Source organism: Bos indicus, chromosome 3 (genome assembly GCF_029378745.1).
Source record: "Bos indicus isolate NIAB-ARS_2022 breed Sahiwal x Tharparkar chromosome 3, NIAB-ARS_B.indTharparkar_mat_pri_1.0, whole genome shotgun sequence".
Classification (NCBI taxonomy): Eukaryota; Metazoa; Chordata; class Mammalia; order Artiodactyla; family Bovidae; genus Bos; species Bos indicus.
The window spans coordinates 62,783,854-62,804,107 of NC_091762.1; the positions used below are offsets into that span (position 1 = coordinate 62,783,854).

Consider the following 20,254-nt stretch of genomic DNA (forward strand, 5'->3'; position numbering starts at 1 on the left):
CTGCTTTTTGCCTGCCAGGCTAATAAAAACACGTAATTATACATAATCATTTTTCACTTCCTATTTCTCTCTGGCATAATTTTAGATGTTCATCTCATATCACTACCAATGAACAGTAGGATCAACATGTAAATGTCCACCTAATATAGGCGGTTCCCAATTTTTGAAATACTGTGTGCAAATTGTTCTATTACTATCTTATTGGAGCACAGAATTCATTCCTCCAAAGAAGGTAAATTATGTTTTGCAGTTTGTTTCACAAGCTAGATTTCAAATCTAACATCGTCTATAAAGGACTTCGGTGCAAAAAAACCAAAACACATTTATGCAGTGCCATTTGTGCAAATAAGATTTTACCTTTTTTTTAATAACTACTCTTTTCAAACTAAACATAAAATCATTTTGATGGCAATCTTTCAGAAGTATTATATATTCTCTTATTTATTAAAAATATCTTGATCAGTATCAACATTAACAAAAAAACCTACTTACTATAATGTGCTATCAATAAAAATGTTAATATGTATTCTGCATGAAATTAGAGATTTTACAACAATTTGTACCCATATTCTTAGGGACTGGATTTTTTTAAAAATAGTTTTTCCGTTATTTCCTTCATTGCTCTTATCACATTTGGATGTTTTCATTGTGCCTACACTGATCAGACCCCAAAAATCTACTGTTCTACTTTAAGGTAGACTATGGCAACCTACTTCAGTACTCTTGCCTGGAAAATCCCATGGGCGGAGGAGCCTAGTAGGCTGCAGTCTATGGGATAGCTATAGTCACAACTGAGTGACTCCACTTTCACTTTTCACTTTCATGCATTGGAGAAGGAAATGGCAACATACTTCAGTGTTCTTGGCTGGAGAAGCCCAGGGACAGGGGAGCCTGGTGGGCTGCCGTCTATGGGGTCACACAGAGTCAGACATGACTGAAGCGACTTAGCACAGCAGCAGCAGCAGCATATAAGCTACAAAACTGGACAAAAGATTGTTTTCAGTGGAGGAAAAGAGTCAAGAGGAGAGAGTAAAGACTTTGAACAGAAAGATAAAGGGCTTTCCTAGTATTTTTTCTTAAAAAATCTAAAATCAATAATAATAAACTCTGTCAAACTTGTTTTCCATCAGAGTTTTTATGTTCTGCTGCTGCTGCTAAGTCGCTTCAGTCGTATCCGACTCTGTGCGACCCCATAGACGGCAGCCCACCAGACTCCCCTGTCCCTGGGATTCTCCAGGCAAGAACACTGGAGTGGGTTGCCATTTCCTTCTCCAATGCATGAAAGTGAAAGTGAAGTCGCTCAGTCGTGTCCGACTCCTAGAGACCCCATGGACTGCAGCCCATCAGGCTCCTCTGTCCATGGGATTTGCCAGGCAGAGCTGGAGTGGGTTGCCACTGCCTTCTCCTTTTATGTTCTAAATAACAGGAAATGCTGGGTATTACTGTCTTAGTTCAATCATAACTAAATCTTCTTTTAATATCTTAAATATAAGAAAACTCTAATGAAGATGCCACGAGTACTAAACAAAACAAAAAAAGATGCCAAGAATTAGGTAATCTGTGTTACGGCAGAGAAAGTCCATAAACATTAGCAGCAGTTTTTCATATTCTATTTACTTGTAGGAAGGTAATGCTCCAGTTAAGAGATACCATTCATATGTTTTATAGTTTATAATACTTTCCAGTACATCAATCTTAAAACCCAAAATTAACCAATTGTATATTACCCAAATATCTTTCTGTCTTCCTTCCTTCCTTCTTTCCATTCTCTCTATCTATTTTCTCTCTTGGCTTTCCTGGTGGCCCAGTCAGTATAGAATCCACCTGCAACATACAAGACCCAGGTTCACTCCATGGGTCAGGAAGATCCCCTGGAGAAGGAAATGGCTATGCACTCCCGTATTCTTGCCTGAGACAGAGGTGCTTAGCAGGCTATAGTCCATGGAGTCACAAAGAGCCAGATAAGACCTGACGACTAAACTATCACCATTTTCTGTCTGTCTGTCAATCAAGAAAGAGAGAGAATGAGCACTACTGAGTTTTCTTTGCTTTGATAGTGTGTTGTTTTTATCTTGTTTGCTTTTTTTAAAACTGAGCATTAATACAAGTCATCGGTTGAGAGGAAATATTTGCAAAAGACATATGTAAGAAAGGATTCTTATCCAAAATATATTTATAAAAAAAAAAACTCTTAAAGGGAATTCTCTGCTGGTCCAGGGGTTGGCACTCCATGCTTCCATAGCAGAATGCATGGATTCGATTCCTGGTTGGGGAACTGTGGTCTTGCAGGCCTTGCAGCACAGCCCAAAGAAATTAGAAGTAAAAATAAAAAATCTCTTAAAGCTAAACAATAAGAAAACAACCCAATTAAAAAAGTGTAAAGGACCAGAACAGACACTTCACTAATAAACATAAATAAATGGCGAGTATGTATATTCAGAGATGTTCAACATGATATGTCATTGCATGCATGTGTGCAAAGTGGCTTCAGTTATGTCTGACTCTTTGCGACCCCTTGGACTACAGCCTGCCAGGCTCATCTGTCCATGGAATATCATGCAAGAATACTAAGAGTGAGTTGCCATTTCTTCCTCCAGATTATCTTCCTGACCCAGACATAGAACCTATGTCTCCTGTGTCTCCAACACTGGCAGGTGTATTCTTTACTGCTGAGCCACCTGGGAAGCACTCACTGCATGCAAAACATTAACAATAAGTGTTGGTGAAGGTACGGAGCACCCTTCATTCATTGTCAATGGGAATGAAAAATGGTACAGCGACTTTAAAAGACATTTTGGCAGTTTCTTACAAAACTAAATACACTCCTACCATAAGATCCAACAAATGATGCTTCTTGGTACTTGCCCAAATTAACAGAAAACTTATGTCCACACAAAAACCTGAACAGATGTTCACAGAAGCTTTATTCCTAATTGCCAAAACTTGGAAGCAATCAACAAGTCCTTCAGTAAGTGAATGGATAAACTCTAGTACATCCAGACTATGGAATATTATTTAACACTTAAAAAAAATGAGCTTTTAAGCCATGAAAAGACATGGAGGAAACAACTGCACATTACTATGTGAAAGAAACCAATCTGAAAAGGTTACATACTGCATGATTCCAACTGAGGCAAAACTGTAAGAAAATAGTAAGTTCAGTGGTTGCTAGGGGAGGAATGAGCAGGTGGGACACAGGATTTTTAGATCAAAATGTTTTGTATGATATTGTAGTGGTAGACAAGGGTCACTATAAATTTTTCAAAACCCACAGAATGTACAACAGCAAGAGTGAACCCTAATGCAAATGGAGGATTTGGGTGATAATGACGTGTCAGTGTGAGCTCATCTATTAAAGCAAATGTAACACTGTGGGAAGGGATGTCGGGATGTCAATGGTTAAGGAAGTTACACATACGTGTAAATGGAATATGATAATTCTGTGTACATTCTGCTTATTTTTGCTGAAAAATGAAGTTTACTCATTAAAAAAATTAAGAAGCAATTACTGCCAAAGACCGAGACACTGAAGCATTCTTGATATTATAAAATATTTCAAAATTTTGAAGTCTTAAAAAACTAGACTATATTTTGATTACTCTTTATTGTATGATATATAAAAAACATATAATAATTCAGTCTATTTCATTATCTATGTCAATGTATAAATATGTCAATCTATATAAAATGGAAATCAACATTAGGAGGAAAACTCTAACTCAGTTTAATGAATACATTGAGATATGGACAGTGTCCATCCAATATGGAATTATGATAACACTTTCACTAATTTGGATGTTGTAGCTAAAACTGGATATTAACACATGAACGTTTACCTTTGAGTCATAATTTTGAAGGCATCTGGGAGGTAGCAGTCTGTATTCTCCATCTGAAATGGGTCAGCATCACAAATCTTGTCGTCTGTCCGACCATAATTAGCACTCTCAATCATTATAACATCACTGCCTGGACATCGCAGATCTATAGAATAACCTTCACAGGATAATTCTCGACGAACTAACCCAAATGGCAAAGCTGCTCTGCTGAAACCTTAAAAAAGAAAAAAAAAAAGTTAAAATGAAATAATGTATGAAGTATATTAATAAATTATTTTCAAGAAATATTACTCACATCTATATCTGAGAGGTATCAAACAAAGTATGTTTTTCAAACCATCCATTCATACATTTATTAATTAATTGCCAGGACCTTGACTATGAATCAGCAATTTATTACTAGATTTTTTAAATATATCTTTAGCTGGAGTATTCATTTTATAAGAATTTTAAATTACTTTAATAAAGTATTTTCTGTATAGCCTAGTCACATTTGGAAACTGAGTGGCTCTTTTTGAGTAAATCCAAAGAAAAACAACACATTTGATCAATCAATTTAAAAGAATGACAAGATTAACAAATACAGAATGCAATATTTAATAAAGGAACATTTAGATTTATAAATGAAATCAAAGCTGTGTTACACAGGACAATGGTGTATATTATGTTGCTTAATGTACACATATTAATTGCTGTTATGTTGATTATCTTAAAATACATTTGTCTTCAGTTCAGTTCAGTCGCTCAGTCATGTCCAACTCTTTGCGACCTAATGAACTGCAGCACGCCAGGCCTCCCTGTCCATCATGAACTGCTGGAGTTAACCCAAACTCACGTCCACTGAGTCAGTGATGCCATCTAACCATCTCATTCTCTGTCGTTCCCTTCTCCTCCTGCCTTCAAACTTTCCCAACATCAGGGTCTTTTCAAATAAGTCAGCTCTTCACATCAGGTGGCCAAAATATTGGAGTTTCAGCTTCAGCATGAGTCCTTCCAATGAACACCCAGGACTGATTTCCTTTAGGATGGACTAGTTGGATCTGCTTACAGTCCAAGGGACGTCTTCTCCAACACCACAGTTCAAAAGCATTAATTCTTCAGCGCTCAGCTTTCTTTGTAGTCCAACTCTCACATCCATACATGACTACTGGAAAAACCATAGCCTTGACTAGATGGACTTTTGTTGACAAAGTGATGTCTCTGCTTTTTAATATGCTGTCTAGGATGGTCATAACTTTCCTTCCTAGGAGTAAGCGTCTTTTAATTTCATGGCTGCAGTCACCATCTGCAGTGATTTTGGAGCCCAGAGAAATAAAGTCAGCCACTGTTTCCCCATCTATTTGCCATGAAGTGATGGGCACAGATGCCGTGATCTTAGTTTTCTGAAACTTGAGCTTTAAGCCAACTTTTTCACTCTCCTCTTTCACTTTCATTAAGAGGCTCTTTAGTTCTTCGCTTTCTGCCATAAGGGTGGTATCATCTGCATATCTGAGGTTATTGATATTTCTCCCGGCAATCTTGATTCCAGCTTGTGCTTCTTCCAGCCCAGCGTTTCTCATGATGTACTCTGCATAGAAGTTAAATATAACTTATATTATAGAAGCAGGGTGACAATACACAGCCTTGACGTACTCCTTTTCCTATTTGGAACCAGTCTGTTGTTCCCTGTCCAGTTCTAAATGTTGCTTCCTGACCTGCATATAGGTTTCTCAAGAGGCAGGTCAGGTGGTCTGGTATGCCCATCTCTTGAAGAATTTTCCACAGTTTATTGTGATGCACACAGTCAAAGGCCTTGGCATAGTCAATAAAGCAGAAGTTGATGTTTTGCTGGAACTCTTCTCGCTTTTTCGATGATCCAGTGGATGTTGGCAATTTGATCTCTGGTTCCTCTGCCCTTTCTAAAACCAGCTTGAACATCAGGAAGTTCACGGTTCACATATTGCTGAAGCCTGGCTTGGAGAATTTTGAGCATTACTTTACTAGCATGTGAGATGAGTGCAATTCTGTGGTAGTTTGAGCATTCTTTGGCATTGCCTTTCTTTGGGATTGGAATGAAAACTGACCATTTCCAGTCCTGTGACCACTGCTGAGTTTTCCAAATTTGCTCACATATTGAGTGCAGCACTTTCACAGCATCATCTTTTAGGATTTGAAATAGTTCAACTGGAATTCCATCACCTCCACTAGCTTTGTTCATAGTGATGCTTCCTAAGGCCCACTTGATTTCACATTCCGGGAGGTCTGGCTGTAGGTGAGTGATCACACCATTGTACATTTGTCTTAGTATCTCCCAAAATAACTAAGACACTGTGCCAGTATCACCCTCATGGAACAATGTGTGTGCGCTGTGCTCAGTTGCTCAGTCATGTCTGACTCTTTGCAATGCCATGGACTGTAGCCCGCCAGGCTCCTCTGCTCATGGAACTTTTCAGGCAAGAATACTTAAGTGGGTTGCCATTTCCTACTCCAGAGGATCTTCCTGACTCAGGGATCAAACCTGCATCTCTTGTGACTCTGGCCTTAACAGGCAGACTTTTTATCACTAGCACCACCTGGGAAGCCCCTTATGGCATACTAATGCGTTTCAATTTGTAGAGCCTTTACTGAAAACTCACATAAGTGAAAGGATTGAGACACAAGTAAAAGGATTGAGCAGATGGGTATTCATAGGACCTAGCACTGCTCCAATCTAGTCCAAAAAGTTGAAAATTTCCAAAGGGGCAAAACTTCTGAGATTTAGTTTTGTCATTTAAAAAATGGAGGTGAAACATCTATGTAACACCTATGATGTTACTTTTCCTACCAGTGTGACTCATAAATGAGATACGTGCAGAAAAGCATTTAATTGAAAGTGCCACATGAACTTACGTACGGTGTATCAGGCTGAATGTAGGTAATCACTGTTCATGAATGTGATACAAAACAATTTAGAATAGAATAAAAAATTAGGATTTTAGGTTTTAAAAATTTCAACCAGGGGTCCTCTAATAATAGAACAGAAAACAAAGGAAAAAGCCGAGAAAGCCAAGGACAGCCAAGAAGCGCTATGTGTAGACACAGCACATCTATGTGTGCTGGTTGCTACCTATGGGATACCGACCACATCAAAAACTTCTGCTAAGCTGCTAAGTCACTTCGGTCGTGTCTAACTCTGTGTGACCCCACAGACGGCAGCCCATCAGGCTCCCCCATCCCTGGGATTTTCCAGGCAAGAACACTGGAGTGGGTTGCCATTTCCTTCTCCAAAGCATCAAAGTGAAAAGTGAAAGTGAAGTCACTCAGTCGTGTCTGACCCTCAGCGACCCCATGGACTGCAGCCTACCAAGCTCCTCCATCCATGGGATTTTCCAGGCAAGAGTACTGGAGTCGGGTGCCATAACTTCTACATTGACCCAATTTCTTATTTCAGTTCTCTAACTTGTTGCCATCTATAGCATTCCTGTTATAAAAGATAAGCATTAATTTTAGTATTTTTTCTTATCTCTATAAATTATTTTACATCATATAAGCCTTCCCTCACATCCCTTTTTACTCGAAAAAAAATTAAAACGATATTAAGAAGTAAAGTGTCCCAAGACATAAACTTCCAAGTTGAAAAACTAGGTTCTGCCCAGGTCAATCCAATGCAAAAATCTGTTCGCTTTAACTACTGTACAACGCCTCTCACTAAATGAACAAAACTAAGTGTCCTGGATAAACAAACATGCATCTTCTTTCTAAGATGCAAATAATCCTGCAAAAGGATTACTGGGTCACACGTTGGTATCATTTAGGAAATAAGCAAGTCTGAAACCTGGCTGAGTTCTCAGTTCTAATGAGAAAACAAAATGTAATTGAAATGGAGAGACATGAAAAGGACACAGTTTAGAGCACAAAAGTCTTCAGAGGATTGAGGCAAACATCAACCTTGGTAGGTTTTTACTAAGAAGATTTATGGTCTCAATGACACTTCGCCTTAAATCTTAAATGTTCTCTTTCCTAAAGTCTTGCTCAAAATCAGGTGGGAGAGCAAGAATTTAGGAAAGCGAACACTTATGATTTAAGACAATGAACATCACAGTATTAAATACTATGAAGAAGCTGACAGAAGCTGACACTTATTTGTGTGACGAAAAATGCTGTGTGAAAATTCAAACAAGTGACATCATATAAAATTTGGGAGCAAAGCATATTTTAAAAGCAGAGATGATTTGCAATTGTAATTCCTGTAGATCATATTTTTAGAGAATATTACAAATGAGAACGTGTTATTGTAAGAACATGTTATTCTGGCTTGGAGTCAAAATTCATACGTTGTAGTATTTGTCAAAAATATAGAACTCATTCTGAAGCGCTGTGGTTCAGCTTTAATTTTTGTTGATGATAGTTTGCAGGATTATAGTCATGATTCTAAGTGAATTTTCTTCTGCTTTTGAAAGATATTTGAAAAATGGCAGAAGTCTGGCTGTTAGTTCAGATAAAAGATTTTTAAGCCTTAATATTAGTCATCCAAAAAGATAAAGTATGAAAAATAAAAGGAAAAAAATATAAACATGTAAACAATTTACTAATATAGATTTCCAATACAGAGTCTTCTGAAAAAAAGATAATGGTACTTATACTTTCACTGCATAGAACGGAATGAATTCTTCATGGTGAACCTTGATTTATTTAATACTACAATGTTCATTGTCTTAAATCGTTAAGTGTTCTCTTTCCTAAAATCTTGCTCAAAAACAGGTGAACAATGATTTAAGACATCATAATATTAAATATTTTTTATCTAGTTACTTGTTATTAAAATAGTATTAACATAGCATGTTATTAATATTATAGTATTAAACACTTTTTATTCATAGTATTAAATACTTTTTACCACATGGTGCTGTTATTACATTCATTTTTAATGTATGTCTTCCTTGCTAGACTGTGATGATAGTTATAATTCCAGTGCCTAGATTGGTACATGATACATAATTCCAATAAATTCTGTCAAAACAAATTGCTAAACTTAACAACTAGTATTTGTCTGAAACAATATAAATTACAATGTGTTTCCTATTTTTTAAATTACAGTATGTAATCTATTTTCTTTGGCAGTGAAAACTGAATGTGCATTGAGAAAAAATAAACTATAATCAATAAAATTATGTGTATCCTCAAAACAAGAAAAATATTTAAATTCTGCCAATTTATTATTTTCTAGGTACTACTGGGGTTCATTACAATTTCTCAAAAGAGAGATGTCTATGAAGATTATCTTATTTAACTTGATTTAAATCCTATGGATAAACATTTATATTCATAAAAAACAAATCTGAAGAAATATATTTAGTGGCTAACATTTATATAGCAATTACAATGTTTAGATACTGCCCTAAATGTTTTTTATGGATCCCCCTTTTTTATGCTCACCAACATCATCAACAATTACAACAATAAAAGAAATGAAGTAGTTACTGTAATAATACCAATTTACAGAGTATGAAACTAAGGCATCAAATAGGAGGCCATTCAAGGTTTCAAGGATTTACTGTGAGTTAGATTTTAACACAGGTGAGGTTCTCAGATTCCAGAGCCCATGCTCTCAGTAACAGCCATGAACAGAAAGGGATTCTGAGACTTTTCAAGCCTCCATGTCAATAATATAAACAAGATTTATTTTATAATTTTTCATACCATCTGAAATTCATCAAAAATGTTAGTGAACTGACAGGAAACAATTATTTTAAAGGTTCACACAACATATAGATAATGATGAAAACTATATTTATGGAAATGCAGTGATGTGTGCCATAAACTTATCAAGAGAGCAACATCTACATTGCTCAAGTATAGACATATATATAGTTCAGTTCAGTTCAGTCACTCAGGTGTGTCTGAGTAGGCGACACCATCGACTGCAGCACGCCAGGCTTCCCTGTCCATCACCAACACCCAGGGCCTGCTCAAACTCATGTCCATTGAGTCTGTGATGGCATCCAACCTTCTCATCTCCATTGCCCCTTCTCCTCCACCTTCAATCTTTCCCAGCATCAGGGTCTTTTCAAATGAGTCAGCTCTCCACATCAGGTGGCCAAAGTATTAGAGTTTCAGCTTCAACATCAGTCCTTCCAATGAATATTCAGGACTGATTTCCTTTAGGATGGACTGGTTAGATCTCCTTGCAGTCCAAGGGACTGTCAAGAGTCTTCTCCAACATCACAGTTCAAAAGCATCAATTCTTCGGCACTCAGCTTTCTTTATAGTCCAACTGTCATATTCATACATGACTACTGGAACCGGTGTCTGGGTCAGACTTGTGAACCTGGCTGAGTCATTTTATTTTTATGGGTTTTAATTTCTTTTTCTGAAGAATGAAAGTCATTTCAAAGTCCTATCAAATTTCACCAATCTATGATTCAAAACAAGCAAACACCTTTTAATCAAGTATACATGCTAATGAATAAATTTGTTGCTCATAAACATATATGATAATGTTAGCTAGGATGGACAATGGCAAATAATGTAGATTGTATGTACTGCCATGAAAACTCTCAAAAGCTCCTGAGATGAATTAGCCAAGGTAGCTCAAATGCTAAAGAATCTGCCTGCAATGTGGGAAGACACAGGTTCAATCCCTGGGTTGGGAAGATCCCCTGGAGAAGGAAATGACAACCCACTCCAGTATTCTTGCCTGGAGAATTCCATGGACATAGGAGCCTGGCTGGCCCCAGTCCATGGAGTCACAAAGAGTAGGACACAAATGTGCAACTAACACACACACACACACATAAACCACAAGCAGAGATCTTTCTGCATTAACTATTTTAATCAAAAATTTATTGGAAGAGAGAAAATAAACATGGCCAATAAACATGGCCAATTATGAAATCAAAAGAAAAACATACATAAAATTTTGGGGGGTTCCTAAATTTTATTCAGGAACTCATAAAAATATTCCAGATAACTGAGTTTTAATTCTCATCTTCCTCCTCTAAATAATCTAAAAAGTAATGCAAATTTTACTTTTTAATGCAAAAGTAAAATTAATCTAAAAGTAACGCAATTCATAACTTTGTTGTTAGCAACTACACATAAGCAAAAGGCACCTTGGAAGTTACAGTGAACTTGCTTTCCTTTTTTCTATCGTTATAATACCTCCACCAAGATTCCCAGCTTTTCCATTCACTTTGATTCTCTCCTGAAGAAATTGCTCGAAATTGGCAGCATCCATGCTTCCATCTTCTATAAGATGAGTACATCAAGAATAAACTTCAAGACCTGCTTCCTGCTTCACCACATGCTTTTTCACAGGCACCATGGTGACAGAGGATGGCAGAAAGCATACATTTTTTAAGAAAAATGTAAATTGTTACTCTTTCTTTGGCCTTTTCTCCCTATTTTCCTGTACACGTCAAGGGGTATGGCTTAAAACTTAAAACTCTTTCAACCAGCAAAGAACTTCAAAGAAGTTTGGAAAGTCTTAAATAAAACTATTGCAATTAACATTAATTTTTAAAATTCAGTATTTTCACTAAGTAAAGCTTGTGAAAAGGCAGAACAAAACTTACTCCTAAAAACATGTATCTATCTACATTGCTATTTATATCACATTAATGACTTAGTGGGGCACTTCCCTCATAGCTCAGTTGGTAAAGAATCTGCCTGCAATGCAGGAGACCCTGCTTCGATTCCTGGGTCAGGAAGATCTCCTGGAGAAGGAATAGGCTACCCACTCCAGTATTCTTAGGCTTCCCTTGTGGTTCAGCTGGTAAAGAATCTGCCTGCAAAGTGGGAGAGCTGGGTTCAATCCCTGAGTTGGGAAAATCCCCCAGAGAAGGGAAAGTCTACCCACTCCAATATTCTGGCCCAGAGAATTCCATGAACTTTACAGTCCATGGGGTTGCAAAGAATCGCACATGACTGAGTGACTTTCACTCTCTAAAGACTTAGTGAGTCAAAAGAAGAAATCACCAGAGTTGTAACCACCTTATCTTAATTGCACTTTCTTCCTTTTGAGTTCAGAGTTGTTCTGGAGCCTCCATGGTGCCTCAGATGGTAAAGAATCTATCTGCTTGCAATGCAGAAGACCTGGGTTTGATCCCCGAGTTGGTAAGGTCCCCTTGGAGATGGGAATGGCTACCTACTCCAGTATTATTGCAGAATTCCATAGACAGAGGAGCCTGGAAGTTTAAAGCCTGGCTTTAAACTTACTGTGTGTACTGCAAGTTCCATCAGCTTTTCATAAAGAAATCCTTCCTGATTTCTTATTTGGCTCTAGTTAATTTCTAAAGCCCTAAAATGTGGTTGTTGACAATTTTGTTCAGTCCATGGGGTTGCAAAGAGCTGGAAATGACTGAGCCACTAATACTTTCTTTTACTTTTTTATACTAAGCATTTTTCAGAACAATTTTTAAAATAACTGGCTAGGAGTATATGACTGACTCCCAAATATGAATTTGCATCAGAGTCACCTGGAAAGTATTTTTTTTTTAAAGACAGATCTTCAAGCCCTAATCCAGTCCTACTGAATCAGAATCTCTGGGTTCAGATGAAGATAGGATGGATATCTGTATTTGGTGAAAATGTATTTATTTGTAACACATTGATATAATAACTAAGATGTGCTAAGAATTTCTCTAAGGCTTTTTAAAAATGGGTTTTCTTTATTACATATTTGTTAGGTCATCATCATATTTCCTCTTACTACTACTAAGTCACTTCAGTCGTGTCCGACTCTGTGCGACCCCATAGACGGCAGCCCACCAGGCTCCCCCATCCCTGGGATTCTCCAGGCAAGAACACTGGAGTGGGTTGCCATTTCCTTCTCCAATGCAGGAAAGTGAAAAGTGAAAGTGAAGTCGCTCAGTCTCGTCCAACCCTCAGCGACCCCATGGACTGCAGCCTTCCAGGCTCCTCTGTCCATGGGATTTTCCAGGCAAGAGTACTGGAGTGGGGTGCCATTGCCTTCTCCTATTTCCTCTTAACTCTCTAATATAGTTTTCCTTTGATCTGTGAAAATATTCATAATAGCCACTATGAAATGTTTATCTTGTAAATCTAACGTGTGGGCCCACATCAGAGGTAGTAGTTTGTATTGAATGTTTTTTTTCTGCAGTATGGGTCAACTTCCCTGTTTCTCCTATCTTGTAAATTTTGTTGGGTTTCTTGAAAACTAAACATTTTAAATAATATACTGTTAGCAACTCTAAATTTCTTTCCCCTGAGAATTGATGTTGTTAATATTACTTTCCTTTTAGTGTTCTGACTGAATTTAATCTGCTGTCTTCTCCTGTCTTCCCGGTGACTCAGCAGTAAAGACCCACCTGCCAATGCAGGAAACACGGATTCGATCCCCTTCAATCTCCGGGCTGGAAGATACTCTGGAGGAGGGCATGGCAACCCACTCCAGTTTTCTTGCCTGGAGAATCCCATGGTGGGCTACAGTCCATAAAGTAGCAAAGAGCTGGACATGACTGAAGTGACTGAGCACACACGTACGCACACTTCTCCTGTAGCTAGAAGGTGCTATGTCTATGTTCATTATTGCTATTGCTGTCATTGTTATTTTAACTTATTTTTATTTTCTAGTCTGAGTTTCTAAGGATTACACCTGTCCCTGCATAGCTTAGTGATCAGCCAATGACTGAGCAAAGACTTCCGCACAAAATCGATGAACCCATAATAAGGTCACCACCCTCTGATGATTGATCTGTGTGTTAGGCAGATTGTTCAAAGTTCAAGCGCTTTTCAAGTCGGCCTTGGTTCTTTCCTTTCTGCAATATCCCCTCACATCTCCTCTGCTATGTGTATAGCTTTCCAGTCAGTCAAGAATGCACAGAACGTGTGTTTGGCTCTTTCATTTCCAAGGTTTCCTGGTTATGCTTCAGACTGACCCTCAGTTTCCCCCACGGGGACCACAACCTCAGGTTAGCAGAGCTAGGGGGTTTCCACAGTGTTTACTACTTTTACCCCTAGGCATGGGTTTCCACCCTCTACTCTAAATCAAGCCAACTCTTCCAGGCAGTTCAGTCATAGATTTTCAAGACCTGCCCTCTCTGATGAAACTAACCACAATGAGGTAGCCAAAGAATGTGGCAGGGGGTGGGAGGGGCAAGGGTTGTAAGGACAGCCCAAGGCTAGAAGGCTTTAAACGTCAACTGTGTATACTGCAAGTTCCATCAGCTTTTCATAAAGAAATCCTTCCTGATTTCTTATTTGGCTCTGGTTAATTTCTAAAGCCCTAAAATGCGGTTGTTGACAATTTTGTTCAGGTTTATACTTGTTGCAGGAAGAGGAACTGCTACTCTCTTCATCCCATCATCACTAGAAGTCCCTTTAAGGACTTTACAAATATTTACTACTGACTACAAATCCTCAAAACAACCAAACAAGATAGGTATTATTATTACTATTTTACAAAAGAGGAAATTATGGCACCGAAAAATCATGTTTTCCAAAATCATACATTAGTAAGAATGGAATCAAGGTTTGAAACCCCAGTACTACAGCTCCCAAATTCATGTTCTTCAATGTAATTTTAATGAGCATCCAAATGATAATGGCAATTAGCAGCAGGTTTGGGGACCACCATTGGAAAGAACATAGTTAGGATATGCTGGGTGCCTCCTAGTGCAAGAAGGGCAAGAAAGGAAATAGTTCTCTGATGGTCAAGTAGTCAACGAATTTGCTTAATCAACATCAACAGCATAATGAAATGTCCAAATTAAAGCTCTTTAATCACACTATGACATTTATTCTAAGCTGTATTTCAATCTATTTCTATTTCAACAAAGAAAAAAGTAAGCATCCCAACAAACAAAATATAAGCCAATCCATCTTACAATTCTGACAATTTAAGAAAAAATTTATGGGAGGCCCTGTGAAAAAACATCAATATTGCTGCTGCTCTGTGCTGTGCAAATGTGAACAGTGGCAAATAGTGGTACTTGGAGTAAAATAAACTGTTTTGCTCCATTTTCTCTACTATAAACAAATGATTTTGAAAAGACAGTCCCCCCTCCCCAAGCTATAAAACGTCAAGCGATAACTCTCTGTGATTTAGGCCAGTGATTGGAATAAATACCTCCTGGCAACAGGTGCAGTGACTTAGGACCGAAATCATTCACATTCACATTCCTAATAAACAGACGTACTGCTATGAGATGGGAATTTGTAAGACCAGAATTGGAATTCTAACACTGGATTTCACATCATTTATGAGCATTTTTGGACGAAAAATATGTTACTCTGGCAATAAATAGTATGCTGTGATAAGCTTGGACTTCAAGCTCTTGATTAGGAACATTTTGCTTTTCTAACATTGTCTCCATCAGTCCAGTCTTTGGACATTTCTGTAAAATCATACATTTCTAAAAAGACTTCTTATTAAGCTATAAAACCAAAACTTCAACTTTGCTGGTTTTACTTTGAACTAAACCTTGTCATGGATGCTCCTGCTCATGGCAGCTAGGGTCCCTGTTCAGTTCTGAGTCTTTGTGACCCCATGGACTGTAGCACGCCAGGCCTCCCTGTCCATCACCAACTCCCGGAGTTTACCCAAACTCATGTCCATTGAGTTGGTGACGCCCTCCAATTATCTTATCCTCTGTCGTCCCCTTCACCGCCCACTTTCAATCATCCCCTGTAAGCACCACTTATTTGATTATCAGGGTCCTCTATGGGACTGAGGCTGTGACTTCAAGCCCTACAGACATTAACGCGGACCACAGTCTATTACCAGTATTGCCATATGAAATCCTTGATTTATTCTATTTATATATGTTAATGAGTTTCATTCCTAAAATGGAAATAAGAAAAATACTTGATGAAGAGATTTCTACCAAGCTAAACTCTAGTTTAGAAGCTTCCAGAAAATTTATTTGCATTTCATTTTAATTTGGTGAAAAGAGAATGTTGAAAGTAAACCTAAAAGGTAAATTATTTCACTTTGCTCAACTTTTTCGTTTATTACTGCATATTAATGAGATTATTATAAGTAAATTTTAAAAAAAGGATTTGTAATAAAACCTGCCTTTGTATGAAAATCTTTCAAATTGCCAACATCCGTTGGATCATCGAGAAAGCAAGATAGTTCCGGAAAAAAATCTACTTCTGCATTATTGGCTACGCCAGAGCCTTTGTGTGGATCACAACAAATTGCAGAAAATTCTTAGAGAGACTGGAATACCAGACCACCTGACCTGCTTCTTGAGAAATCTGTGTGCAGGTCAGAAGCAACAGTTAGAACTGGACATGGGACAACAGACTTGTTCCCAATCGGAAAAGGAGTACGTCAAGGCTGTGTATTGTCACCCTGCTTATTTACTTATATGCAGAGTACATCATGCCAAATGCCGGGCTGGATGAAGCACAAGCTAGAATCAACACTGCCGGGAGAAACATCAATAATCTCAGATATGCAGATGACACCACCCTTATGGCAGAAATTGAAGAAGAACTAAAGAGCCTTTTGATGCAAGTGAAAGAGGAGACTGAAAAAGTTGGCTTAAAATTCAACATTCAGAAAAGATGATGGCATCCGGTCCCATCACTTCATGGCAAACAGATGAGGAAACAACGAAAAAAGTGACAGACTTTATCTTTTTGGGCTCCAAAATCACTGCAGATGGTGACAGCGGCCATGAAATTAAAAGACACTTGCTCTTGGGAAGAAAAGCTTTGACCAACCTAGACAGCATATTAAAAAGCAGAGACATTCCTTTACCGACAAAGGTCCGTTTAGTCAAAGCTATGGTTTTTCCAGTAGTCATGTATGCATCTGAGATCTGGATTATAAAGAAAGCTGAGCACCGAAGAACTGATGTTTTTTAACTCCGGTATTGGAGAAGACTCTCGAGAGTCCCTTGGATAGCAAGGAGATCCAATCAGTCAATCCTAAAGGAATCAGTCCTGGATGTTCATTGAAAGGACTGATGCTGAAACTGAAACTCCAATAATTTGGCCCCCTGATGTGGAGAACTGACTCACTAGAAAAGACCTTGATGCTGGGAAAGTTGAAGGCGGGAGGAGAATGGAATGACAGAGAATGAGAAGGTTGGATGGCATCACCAACTCAATGGACATGAGTTTGAGCAGGCTTCGGGAGTTGGTGATGGACAGGGAAGTCTGGCATGCTGCAGTCCATGGGGTCACCAAGAGTCAGACATGACTAAGTGACTAAATTGAACTGAACTGAACTGAATCTTTATATACTAAAGGCAGTGTGTTAAAAACTCATTCCATGTAACTTTGCATAATGTCACTCTATTGTTTTATTCTGTTAGTTCAATTTAAGAAATAACTTTTATCAATCAAACCCTAAAATAACTAATTTTTGTGTTCATTAACATATAGTTCTTTAACCTGTTACTATTATGTGAAGAGTCTAAACCACGACTTATGTAGAATTTAAAACAATAACAAAAACTACTTTCACCTCTGAACTTGTGTTCATGCCAAGAATAGAGAAGATAAAGTAATGCAATGTCATTTTCCGGCATCCTGGCCTTGTAAATGTTGCAATTTGTGTGTTAATAAGCTTAGTTAGCATGAAACACTAATCCTTATAAATATTTAAATTTCTTGTAAAACAAAGTGTTCAAAATATTTAAGATCATGAAACCACAAAACTGGGCTTCCTGGGTGGCTGAGACAGTAAAGAATATCCTTGCAATTCAGGAGACCTGGGTGGGGAAGATTCCCTCCACTCCAGTATTCTTTGATGGGAAATCCCATGGATAGATGAGCCTTGTGAGCTACAGTTCAACAGGTCGCAGAGTCAGACACGACTGAGCAACTTTCACTCACTCAACCACAAAATAGTCAACTCACTATATATAAGCAATATGACTTAACTTCTTATGTTGTTCTGGTTTCCAATTGTTTTTATTTTGGATATATTTAAAATTATAAGGTACTTTGAACAAGGATTTTTTAAGATGAATGTTTACAGTTTCAAGTAAAACCAATTTATACGCAAAATACTAAGATTTACATAGGAATACACAAACATTCCTAATAAATATATGATAAAAAATAATGCATAATTAACTCCAATTACATAGACAGCCAGAAAAAAACTGTGTGAATTGCTAAAACAACAAAATTCTGGACAATGTAGACACTCAAAAGGTAAAAATATACTGTCAAATGCTATCAGCTTCTAGGTTCAAATATGACTACTCCAGAAAAGGCTTTCAATATTTTAAGGAGAAAGTATGCATTATAAGTCTTTCAAAACATTTGAACATTAAATTCCTTATTAGAAAGAAATAGATCTCTCCCACTTAAATCTTGTAAATTATCCAGCATTGATTAATAATTCACAAGTGCTATTAATACATAGCAATTTAAAAGTTATAAAATACTATCAGTTTAATACTGAACTTTAAAATAAAAATCCCTTATGTTTAATAAGAATAATATATGCTACAGATAGATTCTTTTAATAGCCTCAGCATACACTGATAGCTACAACTTCTGGAAAGTTCATAAACATACAATACTTTCATTCTGATCTACTCTGAAATACTAGTGAATATTGCATTAAGCCTCAATATTATCCTTACCACCCAGGGCCTAAGCCCTCTGCACAGGATGTTCTAGTCATTTTTCTCTTAGGAAACAATTATTCTCCAAAATCCAGTTCAAGGATTCCCAAACAAAAGGGAAAGAAGAACCTGAGCTCAGGTTTGGGTCATCCGTTTTCTTTCTTCCAATAAATATTTATGAACACCTAGTCTGTGCCTAAGCACTCTTACAAACACTTGGGATATAACAGTGAAAAAAATAACAATGATCCCTGTGTCTGGGCAGCTTCCATAGAGAGTGAGTTCTCCTTGAGGAGTTATCTTACATATTTGGTTCACCGATACAATGCCAAGCCTAAAAGAGTCAGCTTACAGTGGTCTCTTTATAGTGGATATAAAATAAAGACATGTTAAACAAACAGGTGTAGGAATGCAATGAGAGAATGAAAAATTATGAGCTCCACTATCAGAGCACTCAACATGTTCTTTACTTTTATTCCTCTCCTACTAAACTCTGAGCTGATGAATAGAAAAAAGTGAAGCCTATTTATTTTTGTATCCTTAGTTTCCAAAACAGTGCATGGCACATAACATTCAACTTTTGCTTAATTTTATTTTATGCATTATTTTATTCATAATTTAAATAAATTAAACATACTTTAATTTCTTGTACAGTTTAATATGTCAAATATACCCAAGAATATAAAATGAAGATGTTTTTATAGAGGGGGAGAAAACACACAAACCACAATTGTTTTTTTTTATATATGTTAAAGTTCCTAGTTTGGAAGTTTAAGCTAAGTACATTATCAGAAAATGTTTTATTTAGAAATCCAGATGTCAGGAAATATATACATATATATATATATAAAAATGTAACTAAGATGACATCCTCACCAGAGTCCCCAAATTATAGGACTCAACTATGAAATGCACCCTTACATGACTGATCACCTGCTAGAGTTCAAAATCATCCAGGAGTTGTGGTCACTGGTCACATAAAATCATCAAAGAAACCAGAAGAGCAACTTTACCACTCCCCCTTTTCTTCCCTCAGTAAACAATCTTCATATTTATTATTTTTATAACTGCTAGTTAAAACCAGTTTAACATTAAAAAGTTACTATAAGAAATGCAATTTATCAAGTAGAATGACTAGAACTATCAAATCAAAATTCGTAAGTAATTCTATATGAATTATTCACTGACAACAACAGCAAAAAAACTAGAGAAAAATCACAGAAAGTAAGAAAATAACAATATTATCATCTCTTTTGATATAACTTATTTCTACTTTCACATTGATTATTTACTAAAAGTTTTCTAACAGTTCTATTATTTTTTGTTACTCTTCCTATTATCAGAAATTCCTTTAGCTTGCCTCACCCCACCCAACTTTAGAATATACATTCTTAAAAGCACTTAAACAAAGCAAAAATATGAGTCTTGTTCCTTCATCCAGTGACTCACCCCAAGCCAACCAGCTAAAGGACCCTATTCCTTTCCCATCACTGTATTAGTATGATGAATACAACTACCAAGGGGTGAAGACCTTATTTAAAGTACTCCCCAGGAAGTTCTCTCATATCAGAGAATCAAAATCAGATTTTAAGTCTTCTTGTTAATATCTTCTATTTAAACATAAACAATATTTAAAAGCCCCACACCAACAAAAAACTATTAACCATAATTTAATTTTTGAAAAGGTACACTTTAGTTGAATCACAAGAAGGACAACAATGTGTGTAAGACTTTCATGTCAACTAACTTTTATTTGGTAACAATAAACTCTAAAGCTGTGAAGAAGTTACCAGCGTTACAACTGGCTTCCTCACTAAAGGCATCTATAACAGGGGCAATTAATACCAATTCTGAGTTAACTACACTGAAACTGTACTGAAACCACCCACTCATCTCTCTCTCTCT

The 20,254-nt window shown here is 37.1% G+C and overlaps 1 protein-coding gene across 16 annotated transcripts in view; it reads right to left on the reverse strand.

The window, feature by feature from the left end:
- Positions 1 to 20,254, reverse strand: part of ADGRL2 (adhesion G protein-coupled receptor L2) — a 199,088-nt gene that overhangs the window by 80,525 nt on the left and 98,309 nt on the right. For all 16 annotated transcript variants that reach the window (XM_070786237.1, XM_070786239.1, XM_070786240.1 and 13 more), the window contains exon 3: positions 3,837 to 4,050. In XM_070786237.1, coding sequence (XP_070642338.1) covers positions 3,837 to 4,050 — 214 coding nt within the window. The remainder of the gene's footprint in view (positions 1 to 3,836; positions 4,051 to 20,254) is intronic.